The 27,626-nt window shown below is 50.7% G+C and overlaps 2 protein-coding genes across 2 annotated transcripts; one reads left to right on the top strand and one right to left on the bottom strand.

Annotated features, from left to right (window-relative positions):
• Positions 1-2: 2 nt before the first annotated feature.
• LOC133341243 (tripartite motif-containing protein 14-like) lies at positions 3-17,539 on the bottom strand. Its single transcript, XM_061549724.1, has 8 exons — positions 17,529-17,539; positions 9,448-10,076; positions 7,711-7,806; positions 6,440-6,679; positions 5,756-5,924; positions 4,989-5,027; positions 4,692-4,850; positions 3-2,123 (listed from the first exon to the last, which is right to left on the bottom strand). The coding sequence occupies exons 2-8, from the start codon at positions 10,063-10,065 to the stop codon at positions 1,588-1,590; spliced, it is 1,857 nt and encodes a 618-aa protein (XP_061405708.1). The 5' UTR covers positions 10,066-10,076; positions 17,529-17,539; the 3' UTR covers positions 3-1,587.
• Positions 17,540-19,645: 2,106 nt separating this feature from the next.
• On the top strand, positions 19,646-27,532 carry VPS18 (VPS18 core subunit of CORVET and HOPS complexes). The gene is made up of 6 exons (XM_061549721.1): positions 19,646-19,803; positions 21,337-21,454; positions 22,362-22,503; positions 23,323-23,414; positions 23,749-25,613; positions 26,241-27,532. The coding sequence occupies exons 2-6, from the start codon at positions 21,364-21,366 to the stop codon at positions 26,964-26,966; spliced, it is 2,916 nt and encodes a 971-aa protein (XP_061405705.1). The 5' UTR covers positions 19,646-19,803; positions 21,337-21,363; the 3' UTR covers positions 26,967-27,532.
• The last annotated feature ends 94 nt before the right edge of the window (positions 27,533-27,626 follow it).

Genomic DNA, 27,626 nt, shown 5'->3' with positions numbered 1-27,626 from the left:
GGTAAGTATTTTCACATTTATATAATTGAAAAATGTTTGCAACAAAACCAAGGCACGCAATTATTTTGATATGACAAAACCGTAGCTAGACTCACTGCTAACATTACTACACTCTGCTACGATGTACGCACTGTGCTGTAGTCAATATTTACGCAGTTATTTGCTAATTATTCAATTACATTAAACTCAAACGTGTTTTCGAGCTCAAAGAAGCAATGGTAACCAATTTCTGTCCATACGCTGGTCTCATTCACGATATCTACTTATTATCAAAATATTGTACAAGCAAGCATAATTATACTGTACATACTGAAAGTGTCACAGTAGTTCAGTCATCTTTCATAGATGACACATCGTAAATATATATTTCCAATAAAACCAGTACATGGACACATCAGCATTACTACATGCATTGCTTGGTGCTAAAATTGCACGAATTTTACATCAATCATAGCAGATGCTTGTGTTTGTTTTGCAACATTAACCCTTTGGTTAACAGACAAGCCAGTTAATCCTGTTCATTTAATTCGGGACAAAGCTTGATTAAAACCTCTTCACACTACTGCTAGCATATCACGCAACCTTTAACTCACAAAATGAACATTCAACTCGCCCAGTTTTGTAACCGGTCCATTCTTAGGCACTGAGATGCCATCAAGGGCTATTGAACAGCTCGTCTTTCAAGAAACCTTGTGCCCGTACCAATCCGCTTTTAATGGAGGAGTCCCTTGTTCAGGAGGATGAGTAGAGTACCGTATCAACCGATGACATTTCTGGCGCGTGTCAGGGCTCCTCCACCCTTCCTCCCCTTTAGGGTACCCCTACCTCGGGGGTTCTAAACTGGGGCCCACGGACCCCCACAACCGTAAAATAGCGGTGGTTCCAGCATCAAGAGATGCCACCATAGCCACGACCATTGATGCTACCTCCATCTCCTTGCTACCAATTAATTCTCTCCTCCACCAGATCCCGCAGCTTGCTGCACAGGCGACATGCATCGAACCTCCAAGATCTGTCCTGGCAGCCGGCCACCATCTGGAGGTGCAGGAGGGCAGCAGCAGTGTCTGCAGTCTGGGGTCCACAGTCAGCAGGCTGCAGTGACGGCACCGGACCCCAACGCACTTCTGGGAGTGTCGCTCGAGCAAGTTACACAAGGAGCGAGTTACACGGGGAGCAGGTCACATGGGGGCCACGGGGATCAGGCCCCTGAGCAATACTTTTTCCCTTTCAGCTTGGCATTAGTATAAATTGAAAACAAAGGGGAAAGAAGTGCCATTGCCCTAATGCGGCACTGAAAAGGGGTCATCTGTATGAACAAGAACACGGTTCTACCGCTGGTCAGTTAGCGCTATGGTCGTGCTGCTGTAGATACGATGACTTAAGAGGAGTGGGTCGAGACTGACGGCAAAGCGACAACCAAAGGAGGGAGCGTGCCTCAGAAGAGCGTCCACTATGGAGACGGAGCGATGGGATCATCTCACGTGCAGGAGCTCGGTCGCATCGCAAGGCCGTGAGAGATGGCGACGGCTTGGGAAGGCCTTCGTCCGGCAGTGGATGGAACCCGGCTGATGATTAGAATGGTGATTGTTAGAGACTCACAGGAAGCTTAATGGACCCCTCCCATAGCCTGAAGGCAGGATAGACAACATCTGTGAACTTGGTTTTAAAAGAATAGAGGGGAATCATCTGAGGAAAAACAATGTGGAAGGACAGAATCCCCTCTTCAAAGTCCAGGAAGACTCCGACCCTCTGCGGCTCCTCATCGATGACGAGGGGCACCCTCTGGTTGTCGTGGAAGCACCAGTACTCCACGTCGAAGCGCTTGAGGCACCAGGACATCTTGTTGCGGCCCAGGCTGCAGGCGTCGTCACTGCCCTTGCGGCTCATGGAGCCGTACGCGGCGCCCACCCACCAGCCCCGGCCGGCGCCGCGCACGTCCACCTCCCAGTAGTGGCGCCCCGAGAAGAAGCCCTGGGCGCACAGCACCTGCATGACGCTCTCGAAGCGCTCGGCGCCGCGGTCGCAGAACCAGCGGAAGCGGCCGCACGACGCCATCTTGTTGTCGGGGGTGACCGTCAGGTTGGGGTGAGCAGTCCGCGGGTTCAGCTTCACCTCCGTGATGACTGCAGGAGGGGGGGGGGGGGCGTGGAATATCGATAGTCATTACATCACGGCAGTGTTCTTCACCACTTTCGACGACAACATATCATCGGTGTAACGGCCACCACACATTTGAAACCATTGGGTTTGACAGTACGATAACGAGGGTGTTCTCTCATGTGTGTATTGTCGAGGGCCGCACTAAAAGCTACCAGGGGCCGCCAGTGGCCCGTGGCCTTTGCAATGAACAACATTCTCTACGGGGATTGTGTCGCACCGCAAAACGTAATCAGTTATCACAAACGCAATGCAGCAGAAGCTGCATATTAGCACCGTAGACCAACTGTGCTCATTGGGAGGTTGCTCCTTTTCCTGTGCTGACCCTGTTTTCTGGAATTCTATTTCCTCAGCCATTCCCTGCTCTCGACTTCCTGCCCCTGTTCAATTCCAGGATTGAGACCATCCCCTTCTCGTCTGCTTCAGACTGACTCATGTATAATACAGTATGTATAAACCTATATTTGCCTGTGGTAAATGCATCTCACTGTATAGCTTTTTGACATGCAGTCCCATACCAACGTAAACATGCGATGTGTGACAAGCGTAAAGGAAGATGAGACCAACAGCTCGAGCATCGTTCGTTTCCGCACCGAGGCCGCGTGTCCTGCGCTGGTTGAGGCTTCGTACGCAACGTGAGGAACCAGACTGACGGGCACGGCCTGGCAGCCATCGCCGTGGTGATGCCGTAACTCAACAACGACAGCGATGGCGCCGCCAACTCACTCCGGCGTGGCTCGCAGCCACCGCGACGTCTGCATCGGCTCATGCAAGAAACCTCCAACTGGCGGCGCATGGGGCAGCCCGGAGGTGTGCTACAACACGCTGTTCGGTACACGCAGCAGTAACACGCGCGACCCTCCTTTAAATCCACTCGTATAGAATACTCTCGAATCGGGCGTTGAGGCTGTCGACGACACCGTCCTCCATAACCTCCTCGTCCCAGTTGGTCTTGGTCGATGACGATCTCATCAACAACCTGATGAAGTTCGTCATTGCTGTCGTCCTCGGACGAGCAATAAGCTATAAGATTCTGCGCCGCTCCGGCCTGGTTAAACGGGACCTTCAGGCAGCCGGCCGCGATCCACGAGCGCAAGAACATGCTGGCGAGCTTGGCGATCTCGGCCTCGTGGTGGTACGACTGTCGGACGACCTTGTTGCGCCTGATATTGACGAGCACCTTGCGCAGTTCGGCGTTGGTCGATTTGTTCAGTTTGAGAACTTGGACGACGCCGATCTGGACCGAATGATCCACGCAGCGAATATGGTGGCAAACCCGCAACTGCTCATATCCGGCGTCCGCGTTGACCAGGGCGAACAACGTCTTGACAGCACCGATCGCATTGGAGCCATTGTTGCTGGTGACAGCGAGCAGCTTGGTCGAGACATTGTGCCCGAGGCTTTGGAGGTGCTCAAACAGAGCGGTGCCAATGCACTTGCCGACACGCCTTCCGGACTGCGCATCGAGGATTGTCAGCAGCATGGATTTCGACCCACCAGATTTGGTGTCGATCCAGTGCACCGTGACCATCCAAAATCCCTTCAGGTTGCAGTTCGACCGCCTGACGATGGGCAGCGTGATGGCGTGATGCTCGACAATCCTACGAATGACGGTGCGGGTCGACGGGTCCTCGTATCGCTGCGTCAATGTGCTGACCAAGGTCTTGAACTTGTTGCTGCCGGCGGCTCGCAAAGAGATTCGCACCTTGGATAACAAAATCAACAACCGCGTTCGCAAAGTTTACCAGGAGGCGATCCGGGATTGCTGGCCATCTTAGCGCTTGCCGCATTAGGCGGCTTGCCGATGCCGACGTCCTGACTTCGCTGCCTGGGGCGAGCACGTTGTGCTTCTTGAGGTGGGCTTTCCACCCCGACGCGTTCGTGTGGGAGGAAAACCACTTGTGGCAGTGCGTGCTGCACACGGGGATCACCCTCCATCCAATCGTGCGTGTGCTCCCTCGGGAACGCATGCCGCTGCCTCTTTCGATTGCTGTTCGCAGCGATCCCGGAAATGCCGTTGCTGGCATCCTCGACCTCGTCCTCTACCTCAAGAACGTGGTCCTTCTCCATCTGGTCCGACATCAATGATTCCAATTTGAAATGGAGGCCACAGACTGCGCAACGGAGCTATTAGCGAGCGGTAAACAAGGTATTTACCAGGTAATACTTCGCTACCTTTACCCTACCCTTTACCTTACCCCTTGCCATGGTCGACACCTTTACCTTTACCCTTTTACCCCGTAAAAATGGTAAGTTACCTTACCTTGCCGAGGCCTACTTTGACCATACTTCACGACGTTGGTGAGCGCAGATTGATAAAGGGTTGGGGGCGGGGTGGAGGGGACCCAGAGCCGTTTCACGGTCGGGGAAGACGTGGGGGGGGCATCGAGCTTGTTTGGGAGTAGAGGAGACGAGTACTGTACAACGACGATTGTTTTTCTTGCACTGCCCTCTGCTGCCCACAATAGGGCCCTGCGCCATTCACGTCCGTAACTCTACGAGGGAGCGGCAGGGGAATCAATGGGGTCTCTCACACTGCAGGTATCTCTGGCGGTTGGTGGTGGCGGCGGCGGCAGCGGCGGCAGGCGGCTCGCAGTCGCCGGTCGAATGAGCTCTCCCCACCGCCACCCTGGTCGGACGCGCCCCATGGCCGGGCCTCGTCGTCCGTGCCGGTTTACACGAGGATGCTTGAGCTGTCAAGAAACAATGGACGGTTGTAAGGTGTCACCTTCCCGCCGCTGCGTCCGCTCAATGCCTGTGCGTATGAAAAGGCTTCTTAATGTCCACTGTGCGCTTCGTGACGGTGCAGGAGATGCAGGGGTAGCGCTTACCGAACTGGGGCACCTGCTGCGCCGAACTTGCTTGCGGCTCTGCACGACACAACGCAGAGCATTCACGTCACGCAATTCCTGGTTGGCCACACAAACATTGCTGGAGATAATATTCAACTTGGGGTGCGGGTTAGGTGTCCAAGCTAACTCAGCCATGTTCAGTCTGGTTCGAATCGCAGCTGATTTGAATCGCACTAAGTATACTCTGATCGCACACATACTCCGGCTTTTCTCTGTTAATTTCTGTCGCAGTAAAAATACTTTGTAAAGTATTTTCAAAACCAACCTCTTAAAGTAATGCCACTCAGGCAATTCTGCGAGTGAAAAATTTCCCGGTTTCCTGGGAACACCAACCATGTGTGCGTGAACTACAAACGTGCCTCTTATCCGTCATCTGCAAATCCTGTTGTCCATGGGGCTATGATTTAGCAATCCTTGCCATCAGCCACCTGAACACTGGCTCCAGATAAGCTGCGTACTGGGCGTTTATGTTAAATAATTATTATTTATGGTATTATAATTTAATTTATCTCAGCAGAGTTACAGCGGTCAGAACAAACTTCTGGATTGGCCCTCATTACCAAAGGGACAAATAATCCCCGTGAATTTCATCCCGTTTAAGGATTTTACATTTATTTGAAAATAAAGGCTAAACTCTCACGTCTGCATTTCCTGATCACAATGGCAAGGTAAATAATTCAATGGAATCGTTTAACATATTTAATTTTTAAAAAACTAGCGATTTCAGCATCTGCACTGCCGCAGACCTCTGCTGGGTGGGTGTCTCTGTCCGTGGCTGGGGTGGCTGACGTGGTGCCCACAAAACGCCTCCAAGTGATCCACCGCCTCCAGAATTTTCTGCAGCTTCACACTCTCCAGGGAGAAACGCTGCACCTCCAGATCCTCCGCTTCCGGGGGCATCGCGTCGCCAAAGTCCTGCACGGTGACACGAATCGTTTCACATTCGGTTCTATTTTCCTCATTATTGTCCATGTTAATAATACAAATAACAAAACCACGAACATTATGTACCCAGTGAACAGAGGTCAATTTCTGGCCATGGTTCGGCTCAGTGGCATGTGATTTCTGTATGTGCCCTGAAACGTCCCCTTCATGAATCCGCACTAACTGGCATGGTCAAGTATGGTTGGTCAATCACCCCGTAAACGACATGGCAAAGGGATGACTTCATCCAGCAGTGGATTGTCACATGGCTGAACATCATTTTTTATTCAAGTCGATACTACATTCAGCTCAAGCAGACATGGGAAACAAAGGGGTAATTGAGCTTCCATATTGAGGTTGTTAATTCTATAGATTTTTGTAAATGTATACTTGGTGAATTTGAATATTTCATTTTGTGTACATGTTTGTTTTACTAAAGTGTTGACATATTCATGACCACACAGGTAAAAGTTGCTGTGAAGTTCAAGTTGTTAACTTTGACGTACCTCGATGCTGGCCAGATTCCAAATGTTGATGTTGGCCAGCGCATCCAACATCTTCTTCCTTAGTTCGGATATCTCTGCATTTTGTGCCGTCAGTTTCTTGAGCTCCTTGTCAACTCTTAGTTGGGTTATTTGCTTCTCCATGTCAATAGCCTTCGTGGTGCATCTCTCATAGTCCTCCAGTACCTTCTGCAGGCCTTGAAACTGCACTGACAGCTTACCGTGGAAGCCTTCACACGACACCTACAGATAAAGACACACACACACACACAACCACGATTATAGTTTCAGGGCAGCAGAGTAGTGCAGTGCTGATACTCGCGGCTCACAGCAAGAAGCTCCTGGGTTGGATCTCCGACTCGGGCGCCTCTGTGTGTGGTGGCTGAGTTCTCTGCCTGCTCTGAGGGCCAAGCTCAGGGCGTGCTTCTAATCCCCTGACGCTCCGCTTCTCAACCCTGCTCATTCCACGGCGAGGGAGTAGAGAGGGCCGGGGGTAGGGGCTGACGTCTGTCTGCTGCTGTCTGCTGCCGGACCGCACACGCGCCACCAACACACAGAGAGGGGAGGGTGGGAGGTGCCAGAGTGGGGGCCGGATCGGCCACTGAACGGCACGGAGGAGACTTCGTCTGGACTACAAACAGTGATGAGGTTCTTTCCTTTACTATCATTCCGAAAATACCGCGGCACACCAGTGACTTTGCCGCAGCACCCCCGTCTCCTGCGGCACGCCGGTCTACCGCTGCACACCAGTTGGGAAGCGCTGCTGTAACTCTCCGCTGTGCGAGACCTCCAAGTGGACGCCTTGTCTCACGACGCGACGGCGATGACACAACGAGAATTTACTCGGGAGGACAACGTAGTTATATATATATATAAAGAAAAACCAGCTGAGCATGTTACCGCATTTGTTTTAAACGTGATAGAATTCAGCAATATATATATTGTTGGTTATATTTGCAATATACTAACCCTACGGAAGTACAGTATATAGCTACCGCATGTGGAAACACAGAGCTCTACGGAATGCACTCTAATTTCCAGGGTTAAGCCAAAGCATAATCACAACAATGGGAGACTTATGGTTTCTCTTAAACAAGAGGAAACGAGGTTGTGTAATTTGCTGTTACCATCTAAAGGTCACAAGCAACTCGATTTAAATCGGGGGAAAGACTTCATAACATGGCCACAGGCCTGTATGCACACGTGATTTATGTTTTATCTTGCACATACGACAGCAGAAATCGACACTCCTGTAACAAGGGGTGCACTCTTACGTTAATTCCAGTTGTGATCTCCTTCAATTGAGCAATGCTCTCCTCTTTCCTGTTGGAAGTCTCATCCAGAAACGTCAATTTGGCTTGCAGCGATTGCTAGAATGGAGACACAAACGCAGCAACGGTCACGTGTTGAATGCAGCAACTTGTTAATTAACTACGGCGCCCTCATAGCTGGCCCGGCGGCTCAAACGTCACAGCACTGATTGGCACTGCCGCGGTCCTGGCTTAGCATCAGAGCGGCTGCCTCCTGTGAATAAAACCACATTCTCGAGTGGAGTGAAGAGGGGATGGCCTCTGCCCGGTCATCAATGATTGCACGGTTGTTGTTTTTTGAAACACATTTAATTTGGTTCTCCACTTTATTTCGTTAAAGTCAAGTTCTAAGAAGTTGAAAGTATCGGTCTGACCGCCATGCGATGAACACGACTTTCTGAGGTATTGCCGTCCCCTACTGTTTGAACCAGAGGCTGCTTGATGGGATCTCTGAAACGTGACGACGGCAGCTCCACGGGGATATGATTTGGGGTGAAGGACAAAACAAACCTTGGAGCCACGGCACAGGACGGGGAGGATGTGAGCCAGGTGTGGTGGCGCACACCTGCGATCGAGCGCTCCAGAGGCAAGGGTTGATGGGTCACAGAGATATTTGTGTAATACACAATCCCACTGGGCAGAGATGAAAGTCGAGCAAGTGGATTTGCGAGCTCCGTGTTGACCTTTCAGCGTATCTCCCTTGCAGGTGATGATGACATTCGATGAAAAAGAGAGTGAGGAATTCCTGGATAAATCAATTTAGATTTCTTCATTTTGTCAAACTGCTGCTGAATCAAGCTATCGCTGATCTGTGTGCTTGTTTGACCACACTTAAGCACACTGCTAAGTGCAGGTTGGTACAGGTTGGTGCAGAACTGAAGCCCAGAATAAATTTCAATATCACTTTCCACCAATATATGTATGTTGAACTTCTTTCGCACCATACATAGACAACCGTGCTAATCGGAGGTGCCATGGTCGGGAATCAGACTCAGAAGGCCATGTTCATAGCTAACGCACACAACCTCTGAGGGCCCCATCCAGACTCTAGAGCTGTCATCAACTCCCCAGGTCCCCCAATGGTTTTAAGCCACAGAAGAGGACCTTGAGCAGGGTGGGTGTAGCCATCAGTACATTCAGTGGCGTGGCGAGGTTGTCGTGGGCCCTGTTACAAGAAATTATTTGGGAAAACCCCTCTGTCCATTATCCCCCTCTTCGTAGCCCTGCACCTGGGCTAGATTTTCCACCTCTGATGTGTAAACATATCTGGGGCACATCATGGTGAGAATACTGTAATATCTCTAAATAGCAGAAGAGGAGAGTTCTACATTACTATTGTATTATGAAACATCTCACTCGACATTTGGGCCTCTGCTCAGCAACTGTTTTTTTAATTAAATAAAAACCTTTGAACTTTTAAGGTGCAGGAAGGATGAAACAGATGTCTCAGAAGAGCCACCTCAAAACGAGGACGATCCTGGGCCAACTCAGGACAGGCATGTTCGTATGTACGTTGAACTTCTTTCACAGCGAGCGTAGCCAACCGTGCTAATTGGAGGTGTGGGGAAGGTCAAGAAAACCCAAGCCCAGGCCCTTGTAGCGCACCGGCCCGGTGCAACGGCACCTCCCAAACTCGTCGGCCGCTCCGCTGAAGGCGCTGGAAGTGAAGGTTTATGCCGATCGCGTCCTGGAACCTCTCACCTTCTTGTCGAGCAGCTCCTGCTCGACCGTGACCACGCGGTGCTGCTTGTGCCGCCCCAGGAGAGGGCACAGGCCGCACACCGAGACGCCGTCGTCTCGGCAGAAGAGCTCCAGCGCCTTGCCGTGCTCGGGGCAGCGGATGGCGCTGAGGTCGCGCACGGGCTCCGTCAGGTTGTGTCCCCGGAACGGCGGGCTGCGCAAGTGGGGACGCACGTGCATCTCGCAGTACGAGGCCAGGCACGTGAGGCACGTCTTGGCGGCCGGCAGCTTACTCACGAGGCAGAAGTCGCAGGACGGGAGGGAGCCGGCGTCCGGCGCAGGGCACCCCGCGGCGTCGTGGCCCGAGCCGCCCGGGCGATCGTCCGCGCCGGCGGCGACGACAGCGGCGACCCCCTCTGGGACGATCCCCTCCTCCGGGGCGACGCGCTGGGGGGCCCGTGCTTCGCCCTGGCACAGAGGGCACGAGCTGCTGCTGCTGCCCGCGCCGGCCGCGTCGGTGGTGCAAATGCCTTTGGTGCATTGGGAGCAGAAGTTGTGGTTGCAGTCCAATCGGATCGCGTTCGTGGAGACGTTTTCGCAGATGGAACAAGGCGAGCCACGTTCTGGAGAGTGCTCCATTCTCGTCACGCCTGTCAACAGAGACACTCCCGAGTGAAACTCGGCCAATGTGCGATGCTCGATTAAGCATCGGGCATCAGATTCAGAAGCGAGACAAAAGCAGTGGGTTGATGGAGGTCTCCTCCCCCAAACCCTGTTGGTCATGGGGGTTGTGTAACCATACTTCACCACGCTGGCCAGCGTGAGTTGGCTGAAGTTGAGTGGGTGGTGGAAGCGGTAATCACAACCGGTTCACATATCGCTCGTCTATGCTCCTCGAGCACCGTACAGTGACGGTGTCTGGAAACACGGAGGAACAAAGCCGAGGGCGAGTGGCCGCAGCTCGGGCACGACGGCGGCCCGGCGAGACGTCGTGGACAAAGACAAAGATCCCCCGTATAGCTTTAACAGACTGTTGGGGCAAGTGCTGTTAGCGAGCACCTATGAAGGCCGGCACGGCCCACGAAGGGGTGGGTGGTCAGCGCAACGCACCAGGTACTCGTTTGAGGCTGAGTCGATCTCGGGAAGGCCCAGGACCAGCTCAGACAATCGTGGACGGGAATCGCACTCGGGTGGCCGGGTCCCTGTCGCGGTACGCTGACCGCTACGCCACCGCTCCCCGTGAACAAAGACACGCACCACGGGCTGAGAGCGGAGACGTCTTCTGTTCCTTTTAACATTTTTATTTCGTGAAAAATGGTCCAGTTAAACCACAGCTATCGTGGTTATTTATCACTTCGCTTGTTTACCCAGGCAAGTCTCGCCGAGTCTCAAGACTCCTCCCCAGGAGGGTCCTGTCAAATTTTTCGCAGCACGGGCGGAGATGATGTTGCCATGTTTAATGCCAATCGAGTGATTTCTAGGTAATCTTTCAGCAGTGTTTGTTTAGCCAATGCTGTTTACAGTGTGGGGTTTTCTTGTACTGTAGGAGGAAACCGGATGACACGGCCCGGAGCGAACCCAAGCAGAACAGGCAGAGAACATTACTCACTCACTCCGCACGAAAAATAAAGGCACCCGAGTTGTAAATGAAACCCAGACGCTTCTTGCTGCGAGCAGCACGAGTGCTGACCACTGCGCCACCACTCACGAAGCCCAACACTGTCAGCCCTTCCTGGGAGACGAGCTGCGGGAGCTGCTCGTGCAACGGCACGGCAGCACGATGGTGGTCAGTCAACCCCGACAGCCACAACTCCACCACTTCCATGCCACTGCCAGGGCCCAGACCGCGGACACGGCGGCGGCTGCTGCTGCTGCTGCTGCGCAGAGCCAGAGCGAGCAGCAGCAGCACGGACAGCACGGACGACTCCACGTCTCCGTCTCTCGGCAAAGAAAACGCCCCGCGGGGTAAAACGTTCACGCGTACTTCGTCACCGTCCGTCGACGTCAATCAGGTGACAAGTTTCACCGAAGGAGCCTCTCCCATCATCCCACTCGCCCGGCTCACAAGCGGCCAGGCTCACCGCGACCGGAGCTCGCCTCTCACCTGCTGCTCCGTGCGGACAAACCTCGCCCCGCTCGCCCCGCTCAGCCTCCTCGCTCTCACGCGCGCGACACGGAACTCCCCTCCCGCTCTCACGCGCGCGACACCCGCGGGACCCCCCCCCCCTCTCTTCCTCCTCCCTCTCCCGCTCAGCTCCGACGATCTCACGTCGCTCGGGGCGATTCGCTCGCTCGGTTGGGGAAACCAGAGGGGCCTCGGGGAGGATGTCCCGTGCCATCACGCGCGTCTCGATCGTGGGCTACGCGATATCGCCGCCGCTGGATACATGTCAATGATTTACATTCGTAAGGCGCATTTCCATCCGTAGATCCCGCGCTGTCAGTCATGACGGCTGCTTGCCCACACCTGGCCACCCTGCTGAGTGCAGGCAAGTGAAGGGGACGATCGGGGGGGTGGGGGGAGCCAGGCCAGCGAGATACCATTTATCACTCACGTTGTAGCCGTGCCGGCATTGAACTTGGGCCTTAGACTAAAGTCCAGCGTGCCGCCCGCGTCTTTAAACAATCCCCGGATTGCACTGCACATCGCGGTGGCCATTGCCTCGGTGTACAGCGTGATCCCTGAACCACAGCGATGGAAACAACGCATTTGCCTTGCTCTCGAACTCCAACTGGTGATGATAACCCCCACTGGCGATCTCCAAGAAACACGCGGAGCACAGGATCGGGGAACACATGCAAACTTGAAACATCGCTTTTTGAAGTTTAAGATAAATAAGTTGTCCTGGGCAGGACACATCCTAGCTCGAGGGGATGACCCCGTCTGGGAGGATGAGCGACGAGATCGACTCAGCTGTAGACGTTGGACGACTTCTGTGGCGTTGCACGACTCTGAAGGATGGAGACGTGCACGGTCTAATGATGACACTGATCTCGAGGAACTGTATAATTGAGTCAGTGCCTTCGTTATCTGTGAATGTGGGGGGGGGGGGGGGGTGTGATCGTGCCCGAGTGCTCCCAGTGGTTGGACGACATCGTCCTGTGGAGCGGCAGTGACCTCTCCGCTCGAGACGCCCACAGTTCAGGACTCTGCGCTTGTGTCCAGGATACTGGCAGGAGGCAGTTCCAACGTATCTACAAGTTCTTGGCTATTGGCCAAAGTAGATCAATGTGTAATAATCTAGTTTTCTGCAAATGTATTATTAAAACGTTTTTTTTTTTAAAGTACTGTATTGACATACCGAAAGAACCAAAGAGTATGGATCCTTGCAGTCACGAAAACTTCAAATCTACTGTATTGACTTCAAGATCCGGCATGGGTGTGCTGCTCCATGCTGCTACCTCACGCTTCCTCACCTCTGCTTCCCTTGTGCTCCAGCAAGCAACGTCGCATCTCAAATCCTCCCAATGATCCCACCCCACCACCTGCTGCTCCCGTGAGTCGGCACTCCCCGCCCATCACAGCGATCATGACCCGATCCTCTCGTTCAAGCACATACTAAAGACCCGCTTAATTCGCCCGATGACTTTATTTGACTCTTGCACACGTGAGGCTCATGTACAGTTGTTTATTGACCGAGTAGTTGATGACCGCGTGAGTGCATGCCTGAGCATGTGCTCGCCGAGAAGGGAGCTCAAGGCTCAGCCGCAGCACTCGGGCAGAAGTCCTCACGCCTCGGATGTGAACGAGGCCCCGTTTCCTCGGCCCCTTCTGCGAGATTCCCCAACCCCCTTCCTCCCCGCACGACCAAATCTTCTCTCTGCCCTACGCGTGCCCCTTGGCACCCAATGAAGGTGTACGGCGTGTATGTGTGTGCGTGCCTTCGTTGGACAGAAATCTAGGATTGGGGGATATGGTTCCGGAGCAATGTTATACAAAACCCTCGTTCCAAACAAACACTTGAGTAGAACACGTCACATTGATGTAAGGGGTTGCTGTAGAACATGGCCAAGCGAGTGATGTCGTGGGGCACGTGCCTCGTTGCTGCAGTGACCCCATGTCGCCGTGTGGCTGTCTCGTCCGGGGGTCATCTCAGGTGAAAGGGGGCAGCACTTTAGTACGATTGCGAACAGCCATGATTTGTAAAAATGGGTCTCCCTGGAGACAGACCCTGCCAGAGGCTGTCAAGACTCACACGGTGTGCGAGACTCACGCGGTCCACCGCCCTCGCACGCACGCGCACACGCAACCCTCCACACATCAACAACAAACGTCATGCGCCACGAACTTTCACACACATCCATGCCATCGTCACACTCACACACGCACTCATCGCCACCGCCACCCCTTCACCGCAACGTAGATGGAAGATTGTACCAGCCAGTGCTGCTGGAGGCAAGAGATAGCCTCGCGAATTTCCATTCTTGAAACCTAGAGGCCCCAAACTCCACGTGCTCCAGCCCAGTCTGGCTGCAGCAGCTTCACAGTGACCACGCAAACAAGGCGTCTCTGCTCTTGTCTGTGTGTACGTACCACGCTGCACGTTATCTACAACACACTCCCACATTGCCCTGAGCCTTGTCACCCCCCAGCCTCTCCTCCTGTGATCTCTCCCCTGTAGTTACAGCCACATTATCAATGGCATTCACGTGGAACCGATTGAATGATTATTGCAGACTATAACAAGGAGTGTCCCTGCTGGAAATGATTGGTACATTTCCGTGGAGTATTTCTGAACATGAATAGAAATCAAAGTTTGTTCTGGGAGAAAACCTACGAGAAAATTAAATAAACGTAAACATCTACGTAGATGTAGTTATTCATAAAGCCGCTTTGCTGCTGCTGCTGATGCTCCTGTGGGTGGGCATCTCATCAGTGCAATCCACTTCCCCGTCTCGACTCCACTGCCTTACAGGTGTGCACCACCACACCCAGGCAGCTATAAACCCACGTAGTATTGCACCAAACACTTCGCTATTCTTATTTTCAAAAGTGTCCCGTCGACGGAGCGCCTGCTGTTGACAGCCCTGAATCAGTGCTCAGCTCTCATGAGCACAGTTGGCTACGTACGGTGCGAAAGACGTTCAACGTACACACACACTGCCCTGAGCCAGGGTGGACATTCCTAACTCCTATGGCAGGAACGGATTAACCCATAGGACAACCGCTGTTGGCTACCTGCACAGCGCTTATCATGTTATTGACTCGGGGGGGGGGGGGGATGACGGGTTGTATCGACAACTCCGATTATGGTTTCACTCGCTTCTGCCATATGAATGTGGACACTCTACCACTCGGCCAGGGCCGACAAGCAGTTGAGCACCAATGTTGACCCTTGCTTGTGATCATTTTGGGACGATGCGTGTGCAAGACATGGAAAACGACAATAATGCCATCCGCACGCGTCAACAACTGGCACGTGCTGAAAATGCGTGGAAAGCCCCCAAAAACCACAGTGTTCAGAAAGCGAGTTTTCGTTGAGAATTGGCAGATTAAGTGGATGAGTAAAGTTGATTGTTACGTGTTTTATTTGCCTATCTGTGTGATGAGAATTAGCAATGAAAGCCATACGAATGTGGATTGTGAAGTGTCACAATGAAGCGATCAGCATGGGTTATCCTGATGCTGTGTACATGGGTTTACGTTTAAAAACAGAACATCCCATTGCATTCACATCTTCATAATCGAATGGGGCGAACATATTCTGTTCTTATCAATTTTTTGTGGGTTTTTTTGTGTTAAAAATAAATACTTTAGTTCAACACAACCATCGCATACCTCTCATATCTGTGGATGAGGCTTGCAGAGCGAGTTCAGAGGGGCACATTCCAGTCCACGCTCGCTCAGGTGAGCCTCGCAGTGCACACTCACAACCGACTTCTGCAGTGCAACTTGGCGAACAAACATCTAGATTGCCAGTGCTGGGTTCTGTAGGGCAGGCTTGTCATTGAAGCTGTGGTATCGTGTAGTGCCCGGGCAGCTAAGACTTGTGTACCCACGTGTGGTGCCCGGGCAGCGATGACTTGTGTACCCGCGGCTTACGGCTTCCGCTGTTCATTGGGGGCTGCCACAACTCGCCACGCTTGTGCTCACACTGTACCACCGCCCACGCAGCTGTACGCCAACTTGGCCACACAAATGATGAATGATACAATTGGCAATGACATTTATATCTCTCTCAATATCCACATGCGTCTTGTTTGTACCCAGCGCATTGGCTATGATGACGGTGATGGATGAAGGTAACATAGTCGCTGTCTTCCCTGACGCCATCGATGATTCATGATTGTATGTGCGTATGTTGAACTTCTTCCGCACCGTACGTAGCCAACCGCTCTAATCGGAGGTGCCGGGGAAGGGCACCTACGATTGTTGAGAGTGAAATGGTGGTGGTGTTTACCATCACAGATTAAACTATTGAATAGCAGAGACACACATCGAAAACTATTTTGCTGTACGTGTTATATTTTATATTGCTCGAGCCGCATTAGGGCTCTGTTATCACCGCTAACAAATCAACACAGTCTCTACGCTCAGCCGCGAGTAGGGTCGTGCTCACCTGCACTGGCGAATTCACATTCCCATGGCGGGGCCAAGTCTGTCCGCGCAAACCACTGTCGCCTTTTGTAAAATGAGCGCAGAGGGCAAACACAGCGTGCTTGTAAGCGCCCACAAACTCTGCGATTTGCCCTTCTCAGACCTTAGAGGTGACCAGGACTCCAGAGTCATGGATCAATACCCTCCCTTCGTGCTGGGCGCCAGAGGGCAGCGCAGCAACAGCGAGTCTCGACTTTCTATGCCTCACGAAATGTGCTTTTATTTTACTTGCAGACAGAATGTTATCACCCACATTCTCTCACAGGCAGCAGTTTACAGAGATCAATCCGAATATCTGTGTCCCGGATATCTGCCAGCCGAACGGAGAGACGAGCGAGCAGGATTGATGCTCAGCGACACGCACAGAGGCGTCAGCGGTGCACCGAGCAGCGGATAGAGCACGGCTAATTGTAACACAAAACAATCAAGAATATCGACCCATATCTAACAGATACTGTACGTGCCGGCAAACATCTGGCAGTTCGCCAGCGTTTGTTTGAAGCGAGTCTACCTGGCGACAGGTCACGTCAAAGTCCGTGTTGGATGTTTGCTTCTCCTGGCCACACGGTGACGACGGACGTCCCAGCAGGGCCGGCACGGGGTGCCGTGGCACGGACACAGACGCACTTCCAGCTAGGCCTCGGCAAGGTAAGGTCATTTACCCTTTGTACCGGGTAAAAGGGTAAAGGTAAAGGTGTCGACATGTCAAGGGGTAAGGTAAATGGTAGGGTAAAGGTAGCGCGAAGTATTACCCGGTAAATACGGTACCTTGTTTACCCCCACAGTCTGTGGCCTCCATTTAATAAGTAATGTTTTTTTTTTTACTTTATTTTAAACACGATTTTATTAAATGTACTAGTAATGGCAGAACTCCACGAATCCAGGAAGTGTCCCCGAAACTTGCCACAACGTAAGGGGCCGTGGCCAATTACAGCCAACGTCAGTTGGCCGTGGACAATTAGACCCAAGCCGAAACATTACATATAAAAAATAATGTTTAAAAACAGATATTTTTATGATATAATATAGTGTTGTCATTAGTATTATATAAGTATACCAAGTTTGCAGTCGATACCACATTGGGAAGTGGGTTAAAATTGAGTTATACGATTTTAGGACACAACAACGACAACAACGACAACAACAACAACAGTGAGTTCAAAGAAAGCGTGTAAAATTGCAATCGGGAGTATTATAGCATTTACCGTTATAAACCTTGTTCATGTGTAGTAGTACCCCAGTAATTACCCTGTAATCGGATCATTTGTATGGGGTAAGAGTAAAAGGTAGGGTAAAGGTAGGCTCGTTGCTTTTACCTTTTACCTTACCTGCTAAAGGGTAAAAGGTAGGGTAGAGTGGTTGTATTGTGGTAAGGTAAAAGGTAGGGTAGAGTGGTTGTATTGTGGTAAGGTAAAAGGTAGGGTAGAGTGGTTGTATTGTGGTTAGGTAAAAGGTAGGGTAAAAGGTAGGGTTGTTTTTTTAAACATTTTAACTTGTACCTTACCTTGCCGAGGCCCACTTCCAGTCACAGGTCTTCGAATGTGAAAGTCCTTTTTTCAGTAACTTCCCGTGACAGTGACTTCCCACTTCTCAAAAAAAGATATAAAACGCACGGTTCAAGGGAGCCAACAAGACACTTGTTATCTCTAACACACCAGCATAGCTTGTGTCTGAGAGGCGGGCTTCATTCCGAGATATTCTGGTCCAGTCTGCAAACGGGCGAGAAGCTGTAAAGTACAGAATGAGTCCATGATGGATGTGTAGTGTCATAGCGCCGGCTGGTGGACAGGAGCGGCAGCTGTGGTGGACAGACGGCGCACACGCAGGTGAGGGCGTGCACCGCGTGTGGGCAGAGCGGAGGAACTGGGACAAGGGTCACGGAGGACCCCGTCTGGAGGCCCCTGGAACCTGCTGGCGGGTTCGAGAAGGGGGCGTGGTCAGGGCGGAGCCAGGCCGCGCCGGGAGCATAAAAGGAGCCGGGAGTGGGGGGCTCGAGGCTGCCGGTGCTGGGAGTGGACTCGTCTCGTCGTCGCTGTCGTCTCGTCGCCGTCGTCGCTGAACGTCTCCGCTAGACATCGCGCTACGTAGGAGAGTAGTTGGCTATCTCAGTCAGTGCCGTCCGTGTTAGACAGCCGGTGTTGTGTGCAGGCTGGGCTGAGCTACTGTGGAGAGTGTGCAGACGAGACCGTGGAAGTTGTTAATAAAGAAAGTGCCTCCTAGAAACTCTGTCTCTGAATTGTTGACACTGCAGATGTAAGGATACGTTATAAAGTAGGTTCCCTATGCCCAGATAAGGTTGTCCTGGGCGTATGCTTGGCCATTGGCGTTTGGAACAGCAGTCTATAAATAGAAACAGTACTCAGATTGTAAATGTTGTAGGCTTAGCTCTCCAACACACCGGCGTGCTGTACTAGACTAGTAACGAATTGGCACGTTCTGTTTGTGACAACCCTTACTAGTTGGCTGTGTCGGGTGGTGGCGGGTTTAACGATACATTTATATATTTCCGCGATCTAACCCTAAATAAACCTGTATTATGTATGATGCTGCGTGTTAAACCAGAAATAGCGATTCCTGCTCGACCCCATGCTCGACCCCAGGTCATTGCGTGGCATCGCTTCCCAGTGGCTCGATGTTGCTCGTGCTTATTCACACGAATTCTATTGCGCCACGGTGCCTTTAACTAAATAAAGCTTCCCTTGCATTCATTCTCATCAAAATCATCATGAGCCAAGTAAACAACGAGACATCATCTCCTCCACCCCCATATCTGTCTCTCCACACACACAAATTAAAGCATTTTATTTGTCCACATCCCATCAGCCCACACGTTCCTTCTCGGAGTGCGTCATCCTCAACAGGCAATTGGTTCAATGCGGGCGTGTGTGTGGTGACCCCACACCAGTGACCATTGTCTGAACCGGTTATGGGCATCCCCTAGGTCGACTCAGCCTCAAATGAGTACCGAGTGCGGTGTGTAAACAAATTGCGACTGGGGAGACAAAGGCGGCCAGATGTGGTGCTGTCCACCCCACCCCCTCGTGTGCCGTGCCGGCCTTTCATCGGTGCTGGCTAACAGCACTTGCCCCAACAGTCTAGTTAAGTATCGACTTAAAGCTTTCGTGACTGCAGGAATTCATATTCTTTGGGTATTTCGGTAAAGTCACGAGAAAAAATAATAATAAAAAATGAAAAGAAAGTGAATTAAAATTAATAAAAACATCAGGAGATGATGACGATTGCTTGTGTTGCGATCGAAACGTCGTGATATTTTTATTAGTTTTTATTCACTTCATTTTATTATTATTTTAATGTTATTATTTTTTCTGCTATCTACGTGCCTTTACCGAAAGACCCAAATAATAGTCTGGTTAAGGCTACACGGGGGATCTTTATCCAAGTGTAACACACAGTCTCAATCTCTCATCCGTTAGCCCACACGGACAACGCCGCTCAACTCCCCCCACTCAATCCCGCCCCTCCTGGACAACCCACGAAAGAGCTTCACAGCTTCTCGGATTCTTCCTGCGGGCTTCAGTGAAGATTCTCTCCCAACGATTCCGAATCATCATTTGCAGGGAATCGATTCCGCGGCCCACCTTGATTCTCACGGAGTCGCGGAATCGATCCGCGGCGGTCACGTGCGCGCGCCGTCACGTGACCGGGGGCCGCCATCTCTCCGCGTCTCCCGCTCCGCTCTGCGACCTCCCGCCGGGGGCCAGAACCACGCCCGGCCGCCTTTGTCTCCCCACCGCTGATGTTTATAACGCCACGACCAGGTACTCAATCAATGCTGAGTCGACGGAGGGGGGGAGAGGGCCCAGGCTTGGGTTCATTTATCGCTTCGCTCGCTCGCCACTGATGTTGGCCGTGAGCGGGAGTGTCGCTCGCCTCGTCCGCCCCCCTCCCCCGTGTGCCGTGCCGCCCTTCATAGCTGCTCGTCGCTAACAACGCTTGCCCCAAAACTAGGTCGAGGCTATAGGGGGTATCTTTGTACAGATACGCGTGTCAGTGTGGGTGGTGCTGCAGTGAAGGCCTTAACGTGCACGTAGCCTGGTACAGGTGCCGTGGTGACGTCACCGACACTTAGTGGCGAATGGCGGTGGTTGTTGGTGCTGCAGTGCAACCTCAAATGTGCACATAGCCTGGCACAGGCGCCGTGGTGACGTCACTGGCAGGTATTGGCAGTGCAGCAAGGGCCCTTCTGTGCTTCGTGCGCCGTGTCTGTGTCTCTCTGCTCGTCGCTCTTCCCGCTGCCACTCTGTGCCCCCCCCCCCCCCCGTGCTTCTCCCATTGTGGTTTGCGCTGCCCATCGCTGCCCGCATCAACACGCTGCCCTCATCAACACGCTGCCCTCAACACTCTGCCGCACTCTCTCTCCCTGTGCTGCCCGCCACTCTCTCTCCCTGTGCTGCCCGAGTGCCCATGCTGGCCGTGCTGACTGCACGCACCAAACGCGGACCGGGGTCTTCAGACACGGGAAGAGACGGAAACATGGAGAGAGACGTGTATATGTAGAGGACCGCAGAACTTGGGGAAATAATTGGCGCCGGCTCATTGCGAAGCTGCTGCCTTTAAGCTTGTCTGTGGTTCCTCCTCGCACTTGCGTTTCTCAAACGAGACACAGATGCATTAATAAAGATTGACACACGCAGATATTGACATCTACGGAGGGACTCGGGGACAGACGTGGAGAAAGAGGAATACGTATGGAGGAATACAAACGAAAATGAAGAGATTTATATAGAGGCATTGAGGAAAGAACACATTGAGAGAGACAAATAAGTAGAGGGATAACGCTGGAAAGGAGAGACACAAACATGGATATATTAAACTGAAAGAAGGAAATCTCAAAGACGTGCAGAGAGACGTGGAGAGAATGCTACAGTGCTAAGACGAACACAAGTGATAGTAAGACAGCCACAGGAGGGAGACGAGTGTGTGGCCCCTGACAAAGTGGGGGTCCTGTGCACGTGAATAGTTGTGTATGCAGCACACGGCACCCCCACACACGTCTCCCAGTGCCTCGCGAATCCTCCAACAGCAGACCGCAAACTTCCACATTCCGCCCTCGCACCTCGGTCACCCGCTCTGCGCTGCCTGTGGCTGAACGTGCCACGCCTCCACTCCCACCCCCGTGCTGCTCCTGCTGCTGTCCCATGCTTCCTGAATTGCAGGGACAGCCTTGTGCCTTTCCAGAAAGCCTTCCAACTTAAGTATTACATTTGGCAGTTGGTTAAAGGTAGCTTTTGAAAATAGTTGGAGTAATAATGAATGTGCGTTCTACGTGCCGCGTGTGTGTGTCCTGACAGTGCTGCGGCGCTGCGCGAGGCGCTGTCATGGCTTCGCTGTTTGACCAATACGAGGATGCGCAGTCACGGCCTGGGTACCAGCAGCAGCAGCGGGCGAGCGAGCCCTTCTTGCAGTCTGGTAAGCGCGAAATGCAAGGAACACAACGCACTTTCATTATTGGCTGATGATCCATTTGGAGTTCATAATCGCCAATTTTGCATGAAACGGGTGGATATTAAATTTAGCTTTTCTGGGCTGGTCCGATATGAAATCCTTGACACTCACGAGAGAGTGCATAAGTGGTGGCAGTGAGCTTGCTGCTCCGAGGGGCTATTTTGAAAACTCGGTGCGTAGTCAGTATTGCCCTGGCCTGGTTTAAACTTGGGATGACCATTTAAATGAAGGATACTGCATCAGTTGTGTTTGGCCGTTTTTACTAGATGATTCGATCAGGCTGCAAATCACTACACAAAAGTAAGTCTTAAAATAAATATGCATTTGCTCATAATTTTGTTGAACTTTTGCAAATTATGTTTGAAACACAAAATAAACAACTTGTGAAAAACTGAAGAGTTGAGTTTTAAAGTTATAATCCCATAAACCCTTGTTTGTTGGTGGAGCGATAAGATTAGCTTGCATGCAGGGCATAGATTGAAAGTGTGCAGTAATACACACATCTAAGAACCCATATAAGCTTAGCAAGTCACAATTGGTTCATTAATGGTCACACAAATATTTTGTCGTTGTATTGCTATCCAAATACGCGTGCTGCGCTGCTACGTGTGGCTTACACCTGGCACACAAAAAAAATATTCAACTTGTACAATTATTCAACACTGAACATTAATAAATATGATAGTCACACTGCTGTATTATAATTTCTGATTAATATAAATGAATACATTTAACTTTTGTTTTGTCTGTAATTGTGTTACAACATTACATTTTTTTGCACAATTTAGTTTATTTCTTACATAGTTTGAACAAGACATGAATCTTGTAGTGGTTATTGTTAAATTGCGATGTTTTGTTTGTGCTTGTCTAGGTATTGTCAGTGCACGGCTTGAGGATGAAACGCCCATTTTCAGCAAAAAGAAGATCAATTTCACACCCACCCAGCCCATCACCTACCTGGTCATTTCCAACAACCAACTGTGTCTGGCGATGGGGAAGAATATGCTGTTGAGGTGAATAATATATATTTTTATCATTGTATAGGTTTTTAGTCTCAATAGGACAACTTTATCTACTTGTATTTTAGCATCTCAGATGGAAGATGAGCTGGGTGGAAATGTTTTCTTGGGGCAACAGTGTGATATGTATTAAATAGTAAATTTTGTTACCTGTTAATAAGCTTTTATAAATATTAACTTTGTGTCTGGAGGTTGCCAGGCAGCCACCCTCAGGGAGCTGTCCTGAGCTGACACTGCTGGGAACCTGGGTTTGACTTCAGGTCTCATCCACCCGTGGTTATCGTGGTTCTCAGGTAGAGCGAGTTTATAGTCTCTGCCTGTCACTAATGATGGGACTAAATATTCAGTTTATTTCAGCTCGTGATGGATATTCTGGCTGCCAGAATAAATATTTTGGCGTGATTGCCATGTGACGGAACACTTTCGCAGGGAATATATCGGGTGGTATCCCTTGTGCTGATGGACAGATCTGACAAGGGGACTTAAAACGTAGCTCTGTGGTGTAATCTTCAGAACTGATCATTCACATAAAGTGTCGTAGTGCTAGCTATTAGCGTGCTGAATTTGAGTTTGTTCTTCTCATGATGTGGCTTCGATAACACAAGTGGAATATAATTCGGAGAAAAGAGGAAAAAACTATTATCGCTTCTGACCGATCACCATGCATTTTTATCCTAGATCTGCCTTGAAAAAACTCAGCTACAATGACTGCCGTGATTTTAAATGAAGGTTTAAATGTAGATGCTTATTCCAAAAATGTGAAACTTGCACTTGGGGCAATGAACATTAACGGTGATTCTGTTGTTGTTTCAGAATTGATTTAGACAACCCTGACAAGATTGATGAATTGGAAGTCCTCAGGGCCCAGGATGATAAGATACATAAACTCTTCTTGGATCCCACAGGTATTGTCTGATGCTGAGATTTGACCAATTTAATTAAAATAAAATTGAAGATTTTAGTGGTACTGCCAAATCCATTTCCCCCAGTAGTGCAGCAAACCTCATGTCTCCCCAATGCAGCATTAACAAGAGGCTCATCGGTGTGGAACTCATTTGCTGCACTGTATGCCACACATGTACATTTGTGGGTGTTTTTAATAAGAAGAAAATCTTACAATATTTGATGTGGTTATAAATTACCTTTTATAATTAGTCATGATTGTTTCAAAATATAATATGCTTGCTGTTCATATATTTTCAGTGATACAGCCATCGAAACTGATGTTTATTGTTGCAGGTTCTCATCTCCTAATTGCGTTAGAATCACAGGAGTGCCTGTACCTCAGTCGGAACTCCCGCAAAGCCAAGAACCTCTCCAAATGGAGAAGCCACCTGATTGAGTGCGTCGGCTGGAACAAGCTGGCAGGAAACGAAGTCTCTACGGGTCCCATTCTGGTGGGCACGCGTACCGGCACCATCTGGGAGTCAGAGATCAGCTCCGCCGACCAGGGCCTCTTTGGAAGCAACCCAGATCAGTACTTCAAGCAGCTGTATACCCTGGGGGAGGTTGACAGTCCCAGCCCAGTGTGCTGCATTGAAGTGGAGAGGGTCGTTGAGGGAAAGTGCTTCATCATCGCTACCACAAATAAACGCCTCTACCAATTCTTTGCGGTTATGCCCGAAGGAGGCGAGAACCCAGTGTATCAGTCGGTCTTCAACAACTACATGGAGGAGCCACCTGGATTCCTTGAGTTTCCCGCTGAGGCCGGGTACTCGGATCTGGCGCTGTACACCCAGAAGCTGCGCTCATCCCCTCGCGCCTTCGCTTGGATGACCGGCTCCGGTGTCTACTTTGGATCCCTCGATTACAACCGGCAGGGCTCGATGCTGGCCGATGCACAGCAGTGGCCCTACCCTACCTCTAACGATGGCGATACGAAGCAGCCAAATTCCATCGTCCTCACTCAGTTTCACTTCCTGCTCATGTTCCCTGACCGCATGTCTGCAATATGCACACTGAATGGGCAGCTGACCTACGAGGATATTGCCCCCGTTAAATTTGGCCGCCTGCTGAGAATGATCAAAGACCCAACGAAGGGCACAGTCTGGAGTTATACGGAGAATGCCGTTTTCCGGTATTACATTGCTCGCGAGTCGAGAGATGTTTGGCAGATGTATCTCGGCATGGGAAAGTTTGACCTCGCGAAGGAATACTGCAAGGACAGACCAGAATGCCTGGACAAGGTTCAGACAAAACAGGCCGAACATTACTTCAAGACTGGAAAGTACATCGAGAGTGCCATGTACTACGCACTGACCCACAGCTACTTTGAAGAAATCGCTCTTAAATTCATCGAAGCCAAGCAAGAGGAAGCACTGAAAGTGTTTCTCACGAAGAAGCTCACGAACCTGAAGACGGAAGACAAGACACAGATTACCATGCTGGTGACCTGGATCATAGAGCTCTATCTAAACAGGCTTGGACAGCTGAAAGACGACAGAGACTCGAGTTTCCCTGCTACGCAGGATGAATTTCACAAGTTCCTGATGCAAAGCAAGCTAAAGGAATGCCTTCAAAACAACCGTACAGCAATCTATGAATTGATTGCCAGTCATGGGAATGTGGAGGACCTGGTCTTTTTTGCAGTCCTGATACAAGATTACGAGCGTGTCCTCTCGCACCATATCCAGCATGAGGATTACACGTTAGCTCTGGAGGTACTGGCCAGGCATGGCGACAGGGATCTTGTGTACCGTTTCTCCCCCGTGCTGATGCAGCACGTGCCTCGAGAGCTTGTGAAGACTTGGATAGAGATGGGCCGACGTCTGGAGCCCAGGCGGCTCATTCCAGCACTGGTTAGCCATCATCAGGCTCAGGGGAATGAACAAGTGAACCAGGCCATTTGCTACCTAGAGTTTTGCGTGAACCAGCTGCACGTGGAAGACCAGGCCATCCACAACTACCTCCTGTCTCTCTACGCTCAGCACGCACCACACCAGTTGATTACGTACCTGGAAAGCCAGGGGCAGAATGCTCAGAACGTCGGGTATGACCTCAAGTACGCCCTGCGGTTGTGTGCCGAGCACAACCTGCATCGTGCTTGTGTGCACATTTATACAACTATGGAGTTGTACGAGGAGGCTGTCGACTTGGCACTGAAGGTTCGTGAGCTGTGTATTATGTTGCTGATGCATCACTTAACGTTTCATTTGACTGTTAATTCATGCTTACCGAATTGTGTTCTGGTGTGAAATAATGAAAATCGACCTTGGGGAGTTGACAGGGTAGAAGGCCAAGGAGTAGTGGAATGGAGTGTCAGATGCAGGTTTTGTGAGGGCTAAGAGATTAGCTGGGACGTCAGAACTGTTGGCAGTTTTCACTTGATGCTGAACTCTGGGCATGAAGGTGCATTTTCCAAATGCTAGGCTTATGGCATTGGTGAGAGACGAGGCTCTTCCACTTTATTCGCAGGTAGTGGGTGTAGGAAGTGAGAATACTGCAGTACGTCATTGATATACTTTTAAATGTAATGTTTCGAAAAACTAATTTAATTCATGTAAAATGTTTATCAAATAACGTTCCCCATGCCAAGAATTATGCGCATGGTTGAATTGGGGTTGACAGCTGCTCTGCTGATAAGAGGATAATGAATCGGAAGTCGTTTGATTGGCTTTATGAATAAACCCACTTCATCGCGAAAACGTACAAGTGGAGCAGACGTGTGATTACAGAGTGATGCTGTGTCCAGCTTCAGGCAGCGGCAATGGACACGTGTTTTTGTTTTGTAGGAGGATGTCGAACTGGCCAAGCTGAACGCGGATCGCCCGGAGGATGACGAGGACCTGCGCAAGAAGCTGTGGCTGAAGATTGCACGCCACGTGGTGGAGGAGGAGAAGGATGTCAGGAAGGCAATGGCATGTCTGCCTAACTGTGATCTGCTTAAGATCGAAGATATTCTCCCCTTCTTTCCAGACTTCGTCACCATTGACCACTTCAAAGAAGCAATCTGCAGCTCGCTGGAAGAATACAACAAGCACATTGAGGAACTAAAGGAGGAGATGGAGGAGGCGACGGAGAGTGCTCGACGCATCCGTCAGGACATCCACGAGATGAGGAACAAGTACGGTGTGGTGAATGCTCAAGAGAAGTGCGCTTCTTGCCTCTTCCCACTGCTCAATCGGGGCTTTTACCTCTTCCCCTGCGGACACATGTTCCACGGAGACTGCCTGGTGCGGGAGGTGTACCCACATCTCTCGAGCAGCAAGAAAGCCACGCTGGACGACATTCAGCGCAAGCTGGGGGAGACGTCGCGAGACGCCCCGGGACGCTCCCACAAGCAGAAGGAGGCGGCGGCGGCGGCGGCGAGCGCCAGCAATGCCCAGCAGTCGCGAGAGACGCTGACGCAAGAGCTGGATGACATCGTCGCAGTCGAGTGCGTCTACTGTGGGGAGATAATGCTCAAGTCCATTGACAAACCTCTCACGGATGAGTCCGATGCAAAGGAGTGGCTGTAAATCGTTATGAAGCTGTTCCTGAACGATAAAATAAAAATAAGTGCAGGAAAAAAGAGTAATTGTAATCTTTGTGGCAGCAGCAGCAAATACATGCTGCTTATGTATGACTGAGATGGTGTATTCACAGCTTGCACGCTTTGAAAATTTAAAATGATTTGAGCGGATGATTCTCAAAAAAAATCCTTTAACAGGCAAAATTGATGAACTCGCTTTTGTTCGCGTAGTTGTAATTGTTTAAATATTTTGGGTGGAATTTGTTATTTTATTTGCAGAGCTTGTACATGTTTTAGAAACCACGTACGTCAGGGTTTGAACAATTCAATGGATTGTCCTGTCCATCGGGTAGCACCGGGGTTTATCTGCTGTCTTGCTGCTCCAGTCATCTATTAGACAAATAAAATAGAAACCTTGCAAATAAGTAGCTTACTCAATACCAGGATGTATATATTACACTTGTTTTGTCAAATAAATCCAGTTAGTATGCATTATTTGGGAAGTATGTTAACTGAATGTATTCACACATTTGGAAACCCATTGTGTTGTGGAATTTATGATGCTGCCTGTTATATTTTTGGTGGGTTGCCAAAGTATGACGTCTCTGGGAAAGCGGACATTAAACACTGATATTTTTTCAAGAATCTCCCTGTGTAAATTCCCAAT

This window comes from Lethenteron reissneri, chromosome 11, assembly GCF_015708825.2.
Source record: "Lethenteron reissneri isolate LAM-NWPU_2019-01 chromosome 11, ASM1570882v1, whole genome shotgun sequence".
NCBI lineage: Eukaryota > Metazoa > Chordata > Hyperoartia > Petromyzontiformes > Petromyzontidae > Lethenteron > Lethenteron reissneri.
This window is presented reverse-complemented; position numbering and strand designations above follow the sequence as displayed.